The sequence below is a fragment of the Neovison vison genome, chromosome 1, assembly GCF_020171115.1.
Source record: "Neovison vison isolate M4711 chromosome 1, ASM_NN_V1, whole genome shotgun sequence".
Taxonomy (NCBI): domain Eukaryota; kingdom Metazoa; phylum Chordata; class Mammalia; order Carnivora; family Mustelidae; genus Neogale; species Neogale vison.
Window position 1 is genome coordinate 140,605,140 of NC_058091.1, and position 19,652 is coordinate 140,624,791.

A 19,652-nucleotide genomic window follows, 5' to 3' on the forward strand; every position below is an offset into this window, starting at 1 on the left:
CATGACCTGAGCTGAAGGCAGATGCTTAACTAACTGAGCCACCCAGGCATCCCTGGGGAAAGGATTTCTCGTCTGATGCTCTTTTTTCTTCATAAAGCACTCCCTGTGTGTCATTCACTTTTAAAACTTTCATTATTGATTTTGCCCAGAGTGAAAAACCAAGAAGCTGGTTTTCCAACTGTGCCTGGCAACGCCTTCAGCTTCTGTGGTGGTGCCTGGAGGGAAAGGTCCTGGGGACCCGGCCCAGTGCTCCCAGGAGCCTAGTGCTCCCAGGACCGCTTCCACCAGCACTGGTCCGCCTCCTCTCCTTGCGCTGGTGGCAGTTTACTTAAGATGGTGTTTCTTTAAAATTCCGTGGCTTCATGTGTTTGAATGGAATTGGCGTTTATGGTGTGCAGAAAAATAAATCAGTTCTTTTTGAAGAATCTTTTTGGATTGCTCTTATCTCAGAGAGGTGAAATATGTGACCCCCTTCCTCTGTCTCAGTTACAAGCTCCGCCTTGTTTGGAATGCTTGGAATTTTTGTTGTTGTTGTTTTAACAAGACAGGTTTCTGCTTTGGAAAAGGCTTTTGTCATAAAAATATTTTCATATTTAAAATATACTTTAAACAGTTGCATATATATTAAATCACTTTATTGAAGTATGATTGGCAGACAAGAAGATGTACATATTTAACGTAGACAATTTGATGAGTTAGAAGATAAATATATGCCTGGGGAACAGTGTAATGCCTTTATTTAACAATGCTATGTTGTATACTAAAACATTTGCTAGGAGGGTAGATCTTCTGTGAAGTGCTCTTACCGTAAATACATGCACACAAGTGATGACACATAAAGGGGGCAGGAGGAAGCTTTCATCTTTCTGATGGAAGCATAATACTCCATAACGTATATGGACCACATCTTCCTTATCCATTCATCCGTTGAAGGGCATCTTGGTTCTTTCCATAGTTTGGCGACCGTGGCCATTGCTGCTATAAACATTGGGGTACAGATGGTCCTTCTTTTCACGACATCTGTGTCTTTGGGGTAAATACCCAGGAGTGCAATTGCAGGGTCATAGGGAAGCTCTATTTTTAATTTCTTGAGGAATCTCCACACTGTTCTCCAAAGAGGCTGCACCAACTTGCATTCCCACCAACAGTGTAAGAGGGTTCCCCTTTCTCCACATCCCCTCCAACACATGTTGTTTCCTGTTTTGTTAATTTTGGCCATTCTAACTGGTGTAAGGTGATATCTCAATGTGGTTTTAATTTGAATCTCCCTGAGGGCTAATGATGATGAGCATTTTTTTCATGTGTCTGATAGCCATTTGTATGTCTTGATTGGAGAAGTCAAAAGATAGATTATCTAAGAGATAATCTAAAAAGTAGTCAATTATGTCTTCATTTCTCAAGGGTCCTGTGTCTCTTTCTAAAAAAATAAGATGGAGGCACCTGGCTGGCTTGGTAGATAGCCTTGGCAGGTAGCATGCAACTCTTGGTCTTGGGGTTATGAGTTTGAACTTCACACTGGGAGTAGAGATTACATTAAAAATTTAAAAAAATAAAAAATAATATAGGTTGAGACTGTAAGAAATAATTGACTTTGTTGAAGAATACCTAGATCTCCTGCTAGGTTAGAACAACAGGATTTATCTATTCATAACCGCTTCCTCTGGATGGGCTCCATGTAATTGACATTTGTGGTGTTGGGTGGCTGGGCCTGTGTCATTCCCGTTTTCCCGACTCAGGAAGCATTACTGGCTACTTTCTTCTTCCTCCTCCTCCTTCCTTCTTCCCCCTACTTCCTCCTCCTTCTTTGTCCTTCTCCTTCCCCTCCTCCTTCCCCCTCCCCCTGTCTGTCTTCTTCTAAAATTGTATTAAGTTTTAACATTTTAATTCCAGTGCAGTTAAAATGCAGTGTTATATTAGTTTCAGGTGTACGCGATAGTAATTCAACAATTCTATGCATTACTCAGTGCTCGTCATGAGAAGTGTACTGGCTGTGTTTCTTCTTGATGTTTGACTTGGGATTTCTTTTTTTTGGGGGGGGGGCAAAGATAGTCCGAATATGTTGTATGCACTGTGTTGGGAAAATAGAAATGTGAAGACCGCAGTTGGGGGAGATTGATAATATCCCCATTTTGATGTCTTGCAGAAACAGACAGGTGGTAGTTGTCTGTGCGTAAACTGGGAAGAGGAGAGAGGCAGAATCGCTCATTTTTACTCCTAATTGACCCTAAAGTGAGATTTTTTTCTTAACTTCAAAATACTGTATTTGATAGGCATGTTGACTTGGATGATAGCTCATTAATAGTTAATCAAATAAGAACACCATGTCTCAGACCTTATTGAGCCTTTCCAAAATATTATGGAAGCTGATCATTGATTATTTTTCTATTCAAATTTATTTTTAATCTAGTCCAGTACTACTCAAGGCATAGGTGAAAAACCTTGAGTATTTCAGGTTACTAGAGTCAGTAACTATTGATTCTTTCTGGTGTGACATTAAGATAGTGCAGTTAGATCTTATAGATTTTTTTTTTCCCCTTCCATCTCATCCAGTTTTGTTTTCTTTCCCTTATTTTTGTACTTTTGAACCTATATGTTGAGACGTAAGCCACTGTGGGGCTCTGTAACAAATCCTGAACATATCATCTCTTTTGCTCAAAAATTGGGACAAAAAGAGTGTGGTTCTCGTAGGGGGAGAGGCTGTTTACAATGATTATTGTGGCCAAATTTCTTAGAATTGGCCATAGTCTTTTAAAATAGTAAGAACTGGGACGCCTGGGTGGCTCAGTGCGTTAAAGCCTCTGCCTTCGGCTCAGGTCATGATCCCAGAGTCCTGGGAATCGAGCCCCGCATCGGGCTCTCTGCTCAGTAGGGAGCCTGCTTCCTCCTCTCTCTCTGCCTGCCTCTCTGCCTACTGGTGATCTCTGTCTGCCAAATAAATAAATAAATCTTTAAAAAAATATAAAATAGTAAGAACTGTTGGACTTTGCTTCTCTTTAATTAGAACATGGGGCTTCCTGATATGATCCAACTATAGAGTATTTTCACAATTATTTTACCTCTTTTAAAGATCATCTGAACAAAACAGGTGGAAGGGCTTCTGTTCTGCTTTTTATTTTTCATCATAGTCATCCATGTTTGGAGATGGATTTTGCTCTGTGTAGTTTGAGTGACCTAATGGTACTTGTAGTCATGGGCTTTTTGTCTCTTTCTCTCTCTCTATCTTTTCCCCCCCTTCTTTCCTTACCCCTTCTTCCTTCTCTCTCTCCCCGTTCCACCCCTCTATGTAATATCCACTTGCGAGGCAGCTCTGGGGTAATGGACCAGGCACTGGGCTCGGTCTCAGAAGCTGGAGGTTTGAATTTTGCTCTGCTATATCCAAGCTCTGAGAACTGTGGCAGATTATTTAACTTCTCAGAACCTCAGTTCACCTGTAAAATAATCCTCATGGTTGCAGAAGTTGAAGTGAAATGACATATGTGAAAGAACACAATTAATACTGATGCCCTGTGGGGGGGGATATATTGGTATAAAATAGACATAACATAAAATTTACCATTTCAGTCATTTTAAGTGTCTCATTCGGTGGCACGAAGCACACTCATAGTCTTGTGCAACCTTCACACTATGCATTTGTAGAACTTTGTCATCATTGCAGACAGAAACTCTGTACCCATGAAATGGTAACTCCCCATCCCCCCCCCCCACCAAGTCGCATCTTTCTGCTTTTGGTCTCTGTGAATTCGACTTCCTGGGTGCCTCACATTGATGGCATCACACAATATCTGCCCTTTGAGGTCTGGCTTATTTCACTCAGCGCGATGTCTTCAAGGTCCTTCCATATTGTAGCGTGTGTCAGAGTCTCATTCCCTTTTAAGGCTGAATAACATTCCATTGAATGTTTCTATCACCCTTTGTGTATCCGCTCATCCCTTGAGGGGCATTTCCATGGTTTCCACCTTTTGACTGTTGTGAACAGTGGTGCTAGGATTCGTGGTGTGCAAGGATCTGTGTGCATCCCGGTTTCCGTTCTCTTGGGCATATACCGAGAAGTGGAACTGTTGGATCATACAGTAATTCTTTGTGTAACTTTTTTGAGTGACATCCCATTTTTAACTGTCTGTCTTCTTAATCTGGAGGATTGTAGCCATACAACTCCTAAACAGGGTGTGTGTTCCTTGTGGTCTTCTCATCCTATAATTTACATGAGAGGAGGCAGGATGGAGAGGTCCCTGGAAATGTCAGGACGCCAGAAACACCGTGTTAAGGTGGCAAGTCCTGGAGCCCCCCGTTCTCAGAATTGCCTTTGCCGTGTGCCTAGACGGTGTGGGAAGGGAAGGTTTGCCATGGAGGAGCCCAGATGTGTTGCCTAAACAACCGCTGTATGAATGAATAAAGTATTTTCTGCCTTGGACCTTCCTGTAGGGATTGAGGAGCCTGGAGACCGGCGAAGAGAGGCTGATGGGCTCCGGTGGGAGGACCCAGTACCTCACCATGACCACCGAAAATCCGGCGGCGGGAGAGCTGGCTCCAGCCCCCCTTGTCACTTGCAAGCTGTGCCTCTGCGAACTGTCCTTGGACAAGATGACCACACTCCGGGAATGCCGCTGCCTCTTCTGCACAGCGGTAAGTCTTCCCTGATGCTTTCGTGTGGGAAAATATGGAAGGGGAGAACTGTGAAAGAACAGGGTCGGCTTCCTTGGCTTTCTGGGACACCAGGGTTTGCGACAACAGGCCCCTGTGTGGGAGAGCTCTTCCACCTTTGGGTCTCTCTCCAAGTACTGTCTGAATGGTAGGTCTGAGATTTCCTGGTTTGGAGGCAAAGGATAATATATGTGTGAAATGTAATTATTGGTTAAAGAAGCAGAATCTATTCTTAAAGGACGAGGCAAGGAACAAAATAGAAATATTCCTAAAAGGTCTTAGTTAACTACCGTCTGAAAGGCGTTCGCCAGTTATTTTGAACGATGGAGAAAGCAGGTAGCAAATTCCTGAATTTTCTTTGGTAGACGTGCTCATCTCCTACAAAGCCCATGAGATCTAATTCTTTTACTTTGTTATGACAAAGTAAGATTCTTTTTTCTCCCCCTATTTTCACAATATGTCGGATGGTGCTTATTTGTCATGAACAGGAGAAGCCTGTAGATCTCCGGGGGTGGGCCTGTTTCTTTTATCTGACACTTGGTATCAATGTCTGTGACCTGATCGCAAGGATCCCTGAAGGTTAGTTGGTTAAGGCGTGAAGACAGGAGAAAGGACGACAGATTCAAAGTGGCTGCTAGAAGCGTGAACCCAGGTGGTCTTATTCAAATTTTCACTTATTAAGCATCTTTTGGGCTCCTCCTGTGTGCCAGGGATGCGGTGGGATGTTGGGAACGTAGCGGTGAAGGAGATGGTTCCTGCAGGGAAGAGGGACACATTGAAGGAGCATTTATGTTTCGTGGAATCCGGGGAAGCTCGACCTACCAGAGGAATGTCTCATGCATGTGGGACGGAGGGACATCCTGAGGGCAGTGATCTCTGAGCTGAGGCTTTAAGCAGAATTTGCAAACTAATGCTTGTGCACCAAGTCTGGGCTCAACACATTTTTGTTTGGATCCCCAACTGGGAAATTTCTTGAGAAAAAAAATGAAAAAGTGGTACGATATAGCTACTCTGGGCCTATGTTGATAGGCCCAGAAATAGATGAGCTTTCCTCGGTTGATATATACCTCAATCATAATCATCAATTTGTATCTCTCTCTATATGTATTTTTTAAAAATTTATTTTTATTTATTTTAAAGAGAGAGAGAGCACGTGCGCAAGCAAGCACATGAGTGGGGAGAAAGACATGGGGAGAGAACTGAAAACAGACCCCATGCCCAGCACAGAGCCCAACACAGGGCTCAATGCCATGACCCATGAGATCATGACTGATGCCAAAACCAAGAGTCGAATGCTCCACCGACTGAGCCACCCAGGTGCCCTCCCCTGCTTATGTTACCTGCCTCTCTCCTGTTTGTGTTTGAATCAACTGCACTTTTTTTTTTTTTAAGGATTTTATTTATTTATTTATTTATTTGACAGACAGAGATCACAAGTAGGCAGAGAGGCAGGCAGAGAGAGGGGGGAAACAGGCTCCCCGCCCAGCAGAGAGCCCGATGCGGGGCTTGATCCCAGGACCCTGGGACCACGACCCGAGCCGAAGGCAGAGGCTTTGACCCACTGAGCCACCCAAGCGCCCCTCAACTGCCCTTCTAAACTGAGGATGGGTAAGACCCGTCCAGGACGCGTGCTGCCATCTCGGCCTGGCAGAGGCCTGATGCCCGAGTTACAATATCTACCATTTATCTTTGCTTTGGTGGTCCTTGTAGCGGCAGACTGTTAATGTTTATTATACCAAGGTATAATAATCACCAGACAAATGTGGGTTTAGTGCCCTGACTTGAGAAGGAAATTGAATTGCTCAGTTACAGTGATCAGCGCTTGTATCAAGGGGAGTAAGAAGAAAGGAATCGTTAAGGAAGTAGAATCATTTATCAAGAGGCATGTTTACTAAGTATATCTTTGGGGGGAAAAAAAGCACATAATAAGCTACGGTGAAATAAAGTTTGCTCTCTCTCTTTTCGCTTAGTTCAGTTATCAATGCGATGTGTTCTCAAGCTCGTGTATATCAATTAAAAATTTGGGGGGGGGGATTGAGAATTCGGATGGGGAGAAGCCTTAAGATGATTCTTAGGGAAAAAGGAAGAAAGAGATTAAAGTCCTTCCCTTAGGTCTCCCATCCAAAGATGACAGTGAGGACAGGAGCTGTTCTAGGCACTGGGACTTACCCGTTTAAGAAACAAAACCCAGGAGAGATCCTTGCTCTTAGGAGCTTACAGTCTCTTGAAGGCAGTTGCACAATAAACCGTAAACATAATAAACGAGCGAGTTCCACAGGATGGAGTCATGGGCCTGCGGGAAGGAGTAAGGCCAGCCGAGGGAGCTGGAGTGCGGGGTTGGGGGGATTGCATTTCCGTTAGGCTGTCAGGACGAGGCCTCAGGGACATCTGTGCTGGCTTTTCCTCTTCTCCTCGGCCTGTGCTGCTTAAGGAAGTGACCTTGTCCTCCAGGGGTGGTTTCAGTTTCCTCTGGACTCGCATTGCTGCCGACGGCTGCGTTCCGAGGGGTTGTTTCTCTGACTTTCGCACCTGTGTTTCGGACCCTTGCCGAATCCTTGAAACAAATGAGTCAGAGGCAACGTTGGGGTCAAGGCAGGATGGAAATTTTTGTCTCAGGGTGACTGACGTTGAAAAAGCAGGATCTGGAATTGAGTTTTTGTGACGAGACTCAGCAGTTCAGGGTTCCAGTTTGGGCACGAGCGTCTGCACGTCTGGGGACGAGGTATCTGATCGCATCACAGTTACGGTTGCAAGAGCTCTGAGTTCCCCGTTAAAAACAACACAACAGCTTTTCGGTTCTCCTTTGGCCATCGGATGGTAGGAGTTAGGACAATTGGATTATTCTGTAATCTGTGACCCTACTTCCTCATTGCTGGGGAGTGAGTGCTCCAAACCAGAAAGTCAAATGGCTTGGCATTTTTGATATCCCTCCAAGTCTGGAACTTTCTGCACCTATAAACATTAACCTTCCCTGGCTTCCTGTACCCCATTCCCTGTGATCTACCAAACTAGTAACCTGCATGTTCTGGATTACATTAGTGTCTGTAAATTTGCAGTTGACATCAGGCTCACCTGAAATACTACTGTAACTTTTTATCGTTTAGACCTTTCATTTCTTCTTTTAAAAAGCTCTTAGAGAATGAGTCTGATCCCCCAGATTTTAGTTTGCACTTAAATACTAGATATTAAATATTGATATTAAAGATACCAAGTGTGTTTTGTGTTTTCAAGGCTGAAAAGAAATTTGTGACTTTGCTTTTTGAAGATTTTATATATTTATTTGAAAGTTTTATATATTAATATTTATTTATTATGTGACACACACAGACAGCATGAGCAGGGGGGAGGGAAGGGAGAAGCAGACTCCCTGCTGGGCAGGGAGCCCAACTTGGGGGCTCCATCCCATGCCCTGAGCCAAAGGTAGATGAGTACCCGACTGAGCCACCCAGGGACCCCTTGTGACATTTTTAAATAGGCATCTGCTAGTAATTTCCAGCTTTACACATGACTGGATGACATCTCTTGATTATCGGCTAGGAAGGACATCTTGGGCAAGTTGTGTCTTTAAAATAGTTTTGCTGGGACTGTTCTCCTTCCCCTCCTCATTAGGAGGCTGACCAAATAGAATGGTCCTCTTGCTGGATCCCGTATACGTTCATAGATTTAATAAAGCTTTTTATACCTTTTACCCCTGTCCTGTTTTTCCTAAGAATGATCCCTGACCAGGTTGCCGTGAGCTTAAATTCTTTCTGTTTCCAAGATCAGTGTGCCCTGGGAAAGCAGCACGGATAGATGTGGAGTGTCTGACGGACCATTGGATGGGGTCCCTATCTTTAGGGAGATCTGGCCTTTAAGGAGGTGCCCCCACCCCTTGTGTGCTCTGTGGCCCTCCAGCTCTGTGGAACAGAGGTGATCCTCGGATAGAGTGTTCCAAGCCCAGATTAGCTCGGAAACTGGTATGTTCTCTCTTCCTCTTCTTGGAAGGGACGTAAGGCACTCGAGAGGCTCTGTGAAATCTTTCGGTTAGAAAAGCGGGGCACCTGGGTGGCTCAGGGGCACGCAAAGCCTCTGCCTTCAGCTCAGGTCATGATCTCAGGGTCCTGGGATGGAGTCACGCATCAGGCTCTCTGCTCAGGAGGGAGCCTGCTTCCTCCTCTCTGCCTGCCTTTCTGCCTACTTGTGATCTCTGCCTGTCAAATAAATAAATAAAATCTTAAGAAAAAAAAAGGGGGGATCCTGTTTCACTTCTCCTGAGGAGGCGTTTCCATTTGACCACACCACCTTTTTAGTGGAACACCCATTAACTTGCCCACAATTTGTGCGCTGGCGAATGCTGCTTTAAATCATTGCCGTGTAGGTAATTCTTGATTTAATGGCGTCCAGAGAGCAGACTGTAATGCGTGTTGCTTCAGATAGCCTATCAGTATAGCTGGTTTCTTGGTAAAGGAAACTTCGAGAGTTCTGTTTCGGAGGGTGGTTTCTGTTAGACTGTTTGCTTGGCTTTAATATATGGAAGAAAGTGTAGTGTAAAGCAAAGGAGTCTATGCAGGATGGAAATGGGCACAGCTGTCACAAGCATGACTGATCTCGTAGATCATGAGGTGTATTATGGAGCCAAAGAAGTTGGTATTTTGGGGTTCTGGAGAAAGGTGTTGCAAAATTACTTGTTCTTGCACTTGAAGGGTAAATATCTCAGGGATGTTAGTCTGCTAATTAATGATATGCAGAAACTCTCTCTCTTCTCTTCTCTCGCTCCCTCTCTCCTGTGGATTTAAATAACCCAACCCATGAAAATTCAAAATTTCCTTTTCTGGCATTTGCACCATACTCTTTCAGATAATACCACACCGTTATAATTCAAGTGGAAGAAAAAAGAGTCACAAAAGTCAGTTATCAAAAGGAGGGAAAATTTGTGGGTTTGCTCCCTGGTGAGCCACTTTTGCCTCCCTGATTTATTTTGGAAGCTATTTGTGTCTGCCATGAATTAAAGAATAATGGAAACACAGTTGCTTGTTTTTCTAACCTAGATAATTTCACCTGAAAAGAGTCGGTATGTTGGGCATGGTCTATTTACCTTTCAGATTAGACAGGATGTGCTGAGCAAAAAGAAAATAACGTCCAGCCATATTCTTGCCTTTTTTCCATTACATTTTGTTGGCTCCAAGTAGTTAGAACTCCTTTTACTATTCATTTCTCTGAGCCAAATGGATTTTCCAATGTTTAAAAAAGTGAGAGGAAATATAAAACTTTTTAGACCAAGCCCTTCTTTTCCTTGGGGCCTGTCGAGTGACCTTTAAGAAAAGCCCACATACGGCCTGGGAGAGGTTTACAGTTTGGAAAGAGTTGCCGTGTGTGCGTGCGCTGGTGCATGTGTGTGTGTGTGTGTATGTGTGTGTGTGTTACTTGTGCTCCCATGTGCACCCACAAGGGCTGATTAACTTTCAGATGAAGCTGAGAACCCGTGTCGGTTCTCTCCTGGATTTACTGGTATCTATAGTAGGATTTCGGCAGGAATGTTGTCTTTCTACTACCACTTCCGCGTTTCCTTTCCAGTGGTGAACCGCGCAGACTTGGAGGGAGGGAGACCCCGGCTCAGGTTAGGCTTCACCACGGTCTGTGAGTGTGACTTCAGGCCAGATCTTTGGCTTCTCTGAACCTTAGTGTCCTGACCTGGAGGGCAGAGGGAGGTAGGGGAGGATCATGGCGATCTCAGAGTGTGGTGGGGGGCATCAGGTGGGACCCCCAGGGCAGTCCCTAGCTTTCTTTCTGAAGTTCCCTCAGTAGGCTGAGCTGTTCTGTGTTTCAGGAACTGTTTTAAAGAAAGGAAATCCTGTGAAGACTTGACTGCCTTCCTCATTAGCCTTTTGTAAAAAGATGGTAACATACGTGATTTCAGCCTTCCTCCTGTTCTGAGACACCCAGGGGCTCGCCGTGAAGATAGAGAAGGAGGTTTCTCTGTTGGATTTGTCCTAGGATTGGCTGATGGGTGGGTGCTTCAGCTCAAGAGGTAGAAGTCGGAAGGAAAACAATACAGCTCTAAAAGTGAATAGAAAAGAGTACTTACCCAAAGAATAGGAAAACACTAATTTAAAAGGATATGGACCCTATGCTTATTGAGGTGTTATTTACAATAGCCAAACTATGGAAGCAGACCGCTGTCCACTGGTAGATGAACAGGTAAAGGAAATGTGGTGTACAGACGTATATATACAATGGAACGCCACTCAGCCATAAAAAACTGAAGTCTGGCCGTTTGCAACAACATGGATGGAGCTAGAGAGTATTACGATAAGTGAAATAAGTCAGTGGGAGAAAGACAGATACCCTGTGATTTTACTCATATGTGGAATTTAAGAAACAAAACCCATGAACCAAGGAAGAAAAGAGACGAACCTAAAACAAACAAATAAACTAACAACCCAATCAAACAAATAAACACCAAATCTTAAACTCTAGAGAACAGATGGTGACCAGAGGAGAGGGGGGTGGGGGAAGGGTAAAATAAAGGAAATTAAGGAGGGAGCATAGCACAGTGAGCACTGAGTCATACATGGAGGTGTGAGTCACTGTATTGTACCTGAAACTAATGTAACACTGTGCGGACTGATACCAGAATTAAAATAAAAATGGGGGCGCCTGGGTGGCTCAGTGGGTTAAGCCTCTGCCTTCAGCTCAGGTCATGATCTCTGGGTCCTGGGATCCAGCCCTGCATTGGGCTCTTTGTTCAGTGGGGAGCCTGCTTCCCCCTCTCTCTCTGCCTGCCTCTCTGCCTACTTGTGTTCTCTCTCTCTGTCTGTCAAATAAATAAATAAAATCTTTAAAAAATAATAAAAAATAAAAAGACAATAAAAATAAAATAATAAAAATAAATATATAAATATATAATAAAAATACATAAAAATAAATAATAAAAATAAAAAAATAAAAAATAAAAGTGATAAAAATAAATAAAACCTTAGAAAAATCATAACTGTGACTACATCAGCACATTTCTGGTGCATGTAAGAGATCAGATGAAAGTGTCTCAAGCTACCATTTATTTAGAAGCTGCTCCCCCCACCCCACAAGCATATAGTAATTGATGCGAGCAAAGGCCCTGCGTCCCGCCAGGAGGCCGCAACATAAATGAAAGAAGGGGAGCGAGAGAGACGGATGCGACGTAACTCACTGTATCTTTATTGGGACGAGGGTCGCACCGCTATCGAGGCACGCCAGTACGCTGATGTCGCCACGGAGAAGGAGACGTCGCCTCACAATCTAGACAGAGAGGTCACCACAGACATTGAGACTGGGAACCAGCGAGTGGTCGGCCACGAGACTGTCGGGGCGTTGGCAGCACCGGCGATGATGTTCTCCCGACAGGGAACTCGCTTCGCTCAGTCCAACCCGATGCCTCTTTTTTTTTTTTTTAAAGATTTTATTTATTTATTTGACAGACAGAGATCACAAGTAGGCAGAGAGGCAGACAGAGAGAGAGGGGAAGGGAAGCAGGCTCCCTGTTGAACAGAGAGCCTGACACGGGGCTCAATCCCAGGACCCTGGGATCATGACCTGGGCCGAAGGCAGAGGCTTAACCCACTGAGCCACCCAGGTGCCCCCCCGATGCCTCTTTTTATGTGCTGTGCTAAGTCTCCTTCATGAACATATGACATCACTTGTTGTTCATATGCTTCCACTCCACAACACACACACACGTAAACATGTTTTTGCAACATTTTTGCAATATCATTTCACTGGTCAGAATATTTACAGCTCATTGCTCTACGTTCATCTTTATCACGGCACACACATTAGTCTTATCACTATACACACATTGGTCTAGGCTTCCTCGCTATGCTTGTTTATCTGCTCTGAATGTTTTTGACTTGTTTACGTTTAGTTGGAGTAGGGGAGGCCTACTCCATTTTTATTTATTTATTTATTGCATTTATTAATTAAAGGTTCACACTCACTACAGTAATAGAATCATTGGTTGGTTTGATGTGTATAGTCTAGGATCATTTTAAGTATTTTTTATTGGGACCTCTCTGGAACTGCAAAAAAGCATGAGGCATCCCAGGCCAGCAAGGTCACAGAATTTTTTTGTCCCCTCCTCCTGCCAGCCTTTCCTGAAGCTTTCAGGTTTCCCCAGTTCTCTACATTGCCCTGTGTCCCAGTCCTGTGGAATGGACAGAAGTCAATGCGGCCAGTTTAAAGCCCTCCCTCATTCTATTGGTTTCTGGTACTAAAATACACTGGTGGGTGAGGTTTGTCGTAGGGGTAAAGTGAATTCTTCCTTGTCAGGGTTTCAGAGGGTTTATCTGTCCCTGTTCGTAAATGACTTCAGTATTCTCACTGCTTAAACTCAAAGAGTTCCGATGATGGAGCTGTGATGACTTTGTATTTACCAGGCAAGTCCCTGATTTGAAATGCAAATTGCGGTACTATATTTTCCCACCACCGAGGGAGCTGCTGGGGACAGACAGTATCTGAGAAGTGGGAGCAGACTGCGGCGGCATGAGGAATGGAGTAGGGATGCCTCAGGGAGGAGTTGGCTTTGAGGACCAGGATCTCATCCGCGCTTTATCGCTCGCTGCTCACTTATGCAAGGCAAGTGGTAAATGGAGCAAGAGGAAAAGGCAGCGAAAGGAGACCACACTTTGCGGCCAAGTGACTGCCGCGGCTCTTCCTTCTGGATGCCGGTCTGGTCCAGTGTCTGTGAGGCTGCATATCAGATCTGGTTGCTCGGGCTTTGTCCACGTCTACAGAAATATTGATTGTGCCCTGTATAGTTGGGATGGGTGCCGTATATAGGTGGGATCAAAGCCCGGTTTTCAGATAGCTTCACCCCGTAGTGCAGAGCACAGCTACTGACAAGCAAATACAGAAGTTGGATGATGATAGAGGCTCTGAGTTAAAACAGAGCAGGGTGAGGGGGATGGCCCATGCTGGAGGGGCGGGGCTGGGTGGTCAGGGAAGCCTCGCTGATAACGGATTACTTGGGCAGAGACCTGGAGGACCCGGGAAACGGGCTGGCAAAAGAGGGTTTTTGGCACAGGGGAGCAGTGTAGAGGTCTGTCCAAAACTGGGATTGTGCTTGGTGTTCAGGTATGGCAAGCAGGAGGAGGGGCAGAGGGAGAGGAAGAAGCAGGCTCCCCACTGAGCAGAGAGCCCCATGCGGGGCTCGATCCCAGGACCCTGAGATCATGACCTGAGCCAAAGGCAGAGGCTTAACTGACTGAGCCACCCTGGCACTTGATTTAACCATGTTTTACAGGGATCACTGTGTTAATAAGGATTATTCAGAGAAACAAATCCATTGAAGATAGATATATGTAGCTCCAGCGAGAGATACGGACACATATGTGTATATATTAAGAGATTTATTAAAAAGAACTCACTCATGCAGTTATGGAAGTGAAGTCTCCTGATCTCCTGCCTACAGGTTAGAGACTGGCCTCAGGAGAACCACTGGTGTAAGTTCCAGTCTGCGAGCAGGAGAAGACCAGTGTCCTAGCTCATGGGGTCAGGCCGAGAGAGTGAATTCTCCCTTCCACTTGCTGCCTTGTAGTTCCGTTCAGTCCCTCAGCTGATCGGGTGAGGCTCACCCATGTGGGGATGCAGCCTGCTCTCCTCCGTCTACCATTTACATACCAGCCTCATCTGGAAACACCCTCGTAGATCTACCTAGAAATAATGTTGTACCCAAATAGCTGAGTATCCCGTGGTCTGGTCAGGTTGACACATAAAATTAACCATCACGGTCACCCTGGCTGCTGCACAGAGACATAACTAGAGGGGCAAGAATGAAGGCAGAGAGACTAGTTGGAAGATAAATAGAACAATCTAGACCAGAGGTGGTAGTGGCATAACCAGTAAATGGTAACCCCTCATGTGTTTGGGTAGTCTAAGGCTTCATTTTCTCTTTCTTTCTTTCTTTCTTTTCTTTCTTTCTTTTGTTTCTTTCATCTCTTTTAAAGATTTTATCTTTTTATTTGACGCAGAGAGATAGACAGCAAGAGCAGGAACACCAACAGGGGGAGTAGGAGAGCGAAAGCAGGCTTCCCGCTGAGCAAGGAGCCTGATGTGGGGCTCCATCCCAGAACCCCGGGATCATGACCTGATTTGAAGGCAGACGCTTAATGACTGAGCCACCCAGACACCCCAGCTTCATTTTCTTTTATAGAATGTAGGGATAATAATAAGTCATCTAAGGTTATAGAGAAGATTGCGATAGGTAATCTGGATAAAGCATTTAATCCAGTGCCTGGAATGCCGCAAGTGTAGTAGAGACATAGGTCTCTACTAATTTTAGTGTGATCATTGAGATTTCACCTGAAAACCTCCAGGAATGGGCCCTACCATGACACTGGCTGTTCAATTATAGAATTTTAAATTTTGCTTTTTTAGATGTATTTATTCATTTGAGAAAGTGTGCACAGGAGTCGAGGGTGGGGACAGAGGGAGAGGGAAAGAGACAGTCTCCACCAAACTCCCCATGAGCAGGGAGCCGGCCTTGGTGCTTGATCCCGTGACCCTGACATCATGACCTGAGCCAAAATCAAGAGTAGGATGTTTCACGGATCCAGCCACCCAGGCACTTCTGCAGAATTTAAAATTCTAAGCTGTCTTTTCTTCTATATCCATTTGAAACCTGTTTCCATGTAAAGTCTACCAATTAGTGCTGGTCTGTTGTCCAGAACAAAACTGATTGAAATTTAATTTTTATTCTACTCACTTAGCTCTATATTATTTGAATGACACTTTATCTTTCTGTTAGGACAAGATTACTCATTAAATATTTTCCCACAGTGCTCTGTCCATTGTGAGGATATTAATAAATCAGACTTCACCCCCCACCTCTCCACCCCTTTCGTTGACACAAGCTTTTGGAATGAGCTTTATTTGCACAACATTCTTGACTTTGATCATGGGTTGAACAAGTACTTCGGGCGTTTCTATATTCTCTTCAGAAAGCATATGGGAAGGGGGGCAGTCCTGGAATATGGAAGAGGATTTAATTTCTTTTTCACAAAGGTTATAAAAAGATGGTACGTTGGCAATCTGTGTTGGTGTGTTGTGGAGACTATCCCCCCCCCCCACAGCATACCTTGCCAAATTTAATTTTTCAAACCACCTATCAGAATATGATAGTCTGGCCAAACATTCAGACTGGGACCAGAAAGCAGGCAAAGGTCGGAGTAGAGTGAGAGAACTTTCCCTTCCAGCCAGTGAGTCACCAGAGCTTTCCTTGTAGTTGTATCTTTATTCCAATTTCCTATAAGTTTGTTTTCGTCTTTTAAAAAAATTTATTTTTTTAAAGATTTTATTTATTTATTTGAGAGGGAGAGAGAACACACATAAGCTGGGTGATGGGCAGAGGGAGAAGCAGACTCCCCGCTGAGCAGGGAGTCCGATGTGGAACTCCATCCCAGTACCTGGAGATCATGACCTGAGCAGAAGGCAGACACCTAACCAACGGAGCCACCCAGGCATCCCAGTCTGTTCTCAGTTTAATCCTGACTGCTCTTCCGTTTGATACGGCCACGTACCAGCCGTGGTGCTGTGTGGATAGGCATAACCAGTTCACTCCGGTGGGAGGTGGACCCTCTGATAAGGGACGTACAGGGTGCCGTGGGAGCAGGAGGGAAGCCACCCAAACTAGCGTTGGGGAGGTCAGGGAAGGTTTCCTGGGTGGCTGAGACCAGGAGAGGACTAGGTTGTTTGATGGAGGTGCTGGTGAGCCTGTGGACAGGAAGAGAGCCACAGGGAGGAGGAACAGGCACAGGTTAAGGCACAGAGCCGAGGCAGAGTGGCGTACCAAGGAACTGAACTGAGAGACATCCCTGGGACAGATTGTGAGAGGTATGGGGTGCTTGAGCATGAGGTTGGAGAGGGAGCCTGGGAAGGGGCTTGTGTAACTTGTTAAAGACCATTATGGAGCCACCAAAAGGCTTTGTGGGAATGGGGTAGGGAGAATGGCTCTGGCACAGAGTGGAGAATGGTCTGGAAGGGAGCAAATACGGGGGGCTGATGAGAGCTTGGAGGACACTCTCCTCATCCACGTATGTGGTATTTATTATAGCAGACTGCCATTTTGAGGTCTGGAGTATGAAAAGTATTTTCATGTCCCAATTTCTCTTTCCTGTGCATTTTGTATGTTAACGTCCGATTTCTTAAAATGTTGCTGTCAAAATGCCACTCTTGTCATTCTCTCATGTGCCCCTACTTGAATCCTATTCCTCAGGGCTGACGCTGAAGTCCTGTTGCACAGTGTCTGTCCAGATCTCCTTCTGCTGCCTCTCACGTGACACATCTAACACTCTCATGTCTTTCCTTCTTTCTGGCATCTTCCTCTTTTCTTCCTTTAATACACCACTGGCTCAGTTCCTAATGAAGTCTCATTGCCTGATCAGGACAATTGCAAGTCAACAAGCCCTTTGACAAGCAGAATACTAGTTTGAGGGGATTTACTGGTAAAAAACTCAAACATGGTTCTTACCCTCGTGGCATTGACTACCCTAGTGTAAAATGATCAATTCTGCTCTGAAAGCATTCAGCATTAAAATCAAATCATATAGATTTTGCACAAATATCTATATTTTGGGGCACCTAGGTGGCTCAGTTGGTTAAGCGTCTGCCTTTGGCTCCGGTCATGATCCCAGGGTCCTGGGATGGAGCCCACTATTAGGCTCCCTGCTCAGCAGAGTGCCTGCTTCTCCCTCTCCTTCTGTCCCTCCCCTGTTGCTTGTGCATACTTTTTCCTCCAATAAATAAATCTTAAACAAAACAAAACCAAGCAAGTATCTGTATTGCCTTCCACTCCAGCAATCTGACCTCCAACCATTTCATCCTTGACTGGAAGTTCACTGTGGGCAGAAGCCCTAGAAGAAAGCCATCACTAATGATCCCACTTGCCCAAGGACGGTTGCCAGCATTCATCAACCTGATTCAGCCTCAGGCAGTATTTGAATTCTTGAACTCATTCCATCCATAAAGTGATGACCCGGATGGCTCATTAAAACATATCCCTTCTTGGGCACCTGGGTGGCTCAGTGGGTTAAAGCCTCTGCCTTCGGCTCAGGTCATGATCTCAAAGTCCTGGGATGGAGCCCCACATCAGGCTCTCTGCTCAGCGGGGAGCCTGCCTTCCCTTCCTCTCTCTCTCTCTGCCTCTCTCCTGCTTGTAATTCCTGTCTATCAAATAAATAAAATCTTTAAAAAAAAAAAACAAAAAACCTATCCCTTCTTTCAAGATCATGACATAGATCACACAGTAGTTCCTCGTTTACTTGCCTCACAGATGTTGGAGTCTGTGTGCTCATGTTTTGAGGCCCACTCAGCGCTCTGTCCCAAGCCAGTCATTCACCTGATGGCCATTTCCTAAAATGCTGAGGTCGGGGGCAGCCACAGTGCCGGAACCTGAGAGCCACTGCCATTAGCGCCTGTGCTTGCGCTCATGCTTCAGTGAAGTCTGCAGTCCTTTCTGGTGGGCTGTGCAGGCTTTTTAGTTCCTCTGTGTTTTTCTGTAGAAATGGGAAGTCAGTAGGCAAACCAAGGCCTCAAGGGACGAGGCAAAAGGTGAGGGCATAGGGCCGATTGCTCTCTTCTCTTCCGCTGCTAACCCAGAGTGCAGTGCTATCCGTCTCAGGCTTTGGTTTCAGCCACAATGCCAAAGTTTGAGTCACTGATTTCATGTACCTGGATGGCGGGGGGGCGGGGGGGCGGGAGGAGAATGCAATTAGAAATAGAGTGAAACTTTAGTGCTTATTTTCTTTCTTTTTAACCCCATTTTTCCTTGCTCTCTCCTTTTTAAAGTTAAAGACTAGTTTATATTCTTAATAATAACCCAGTCATATGTGCTGGGTATTTATTTATTTATTCATTCATCCATTTGTTCATTCATTCATTCATTTATTGATTGATTGGGAGAGAGAGCAGGGGAGGAGCAGAAGGGGAGGGAGAGGGAGAGAAAGGATCCTAAGCAGGTTCCGTGCCTGGTGTGGAGCCTGGTGTGGGGCTCAACCTCACGATCTTGCCGTTGTGACATGAGCAGAAATCAAGAGTTAGACACTTAACCAGCTGAGCCGCCCAGGTGCTGTCATGCTGGTTTTCTTTTCTTTATTTATTTTTAAAGATCGTATTTATTTATTTGTCAGAGAGAGAGCACAGGCAGGGGGAGAGGCAGGCAGAGGGAGAAGTGGGCTCCCTGCTGAGTAAGGAGCCCAAAGTGGGACTCGATCCCAGGACCCTGGGATCATGACCTGAGCCAAAGGCAGTCGCTTAACGACAGAGCCTCATGTCTGTTTTTAAACAGACATGTTTAAAAACATGTCAGGTATCCTCATGCTGGTTTTAAAACAAAACAAAAACAAAAAAGCTTCTAAGGTATCAACTGTATGATTAGTTCGCCTTCCAGACTCCTCCTCTGTTGCAAAATGTGAACACAGGGTTGGGTATATATTCATACACATCATTTAATAGACAAATGGGATCTTTATAGGTATTTTTCTTTAACTTGACTTTTACAAATTTTACTTAGGGTATTATGTACACGCTTCTGTGTAAGAGTATGTAGACAAACCTTCCTTTTTAGGTGTTTGCTATTATAAATGAAAAATTTGTGTACTTGTATAAATGTGAAACTGTATCTATTTAAGAAAAATTTCTAGCAGTGGAATTGCCTAATAAGAAGGTATGTGCATTCTATATTGATTTGTTGCCGAATTGCCCTGCCCCCCAAACTGTTGTGCCAAGAGCCCCCACCAAATGTGTAGGAAAAAGCCCCCTTCTTTGACTCTCTGGACATTTTCAAATTTTTTATGTTCTCTAATCTGAGATGTGGAAAGAACATATCTTTTTGTTTAATCAACATTTCCTCTTTCCGAGAGGAAGCAAATTGTAGCAAGACAAACTCCTCTCATGAGTCTGTCTTTAAAAAATACAGTGTGTTCAGTGTTAGCACAATTTCAGCTGAATTTAATACCCTGGTATCCACAGCACTGTCAAGTTAGAAAAATGGGTCCTATCCA

The 19,652-nt window shown here is 44.7% G+C and overlaps 1 protein-coding gene across 3 annotated transcripts in view; it reads left to right on the top strand.

The window, feature by feature from the left end:
• Positions 1-19,652, top strand: part of RNF144B (ring finger protein 144B) — an 82,934-nt gene that overhangs the window by 7,905 nt on the left and 55,377 nt on the right. For all 3 annotated transcript variants that reach the window (XM_044259579.1, XM_044259589.1, XM_044259598.1), the window contains one exon: positions 4,423-4,623. In XM_044259579.1, coding sequence (XP_044115514.1) covers positions 4,459-4,623 — 165 coding nt within the window. In that variant the 5' untranslated portion in view covers positions 4,423-4,458. The remainder of the gene's footprint in view (positions 1-4,422; positions 4,624-19,652) is intronic.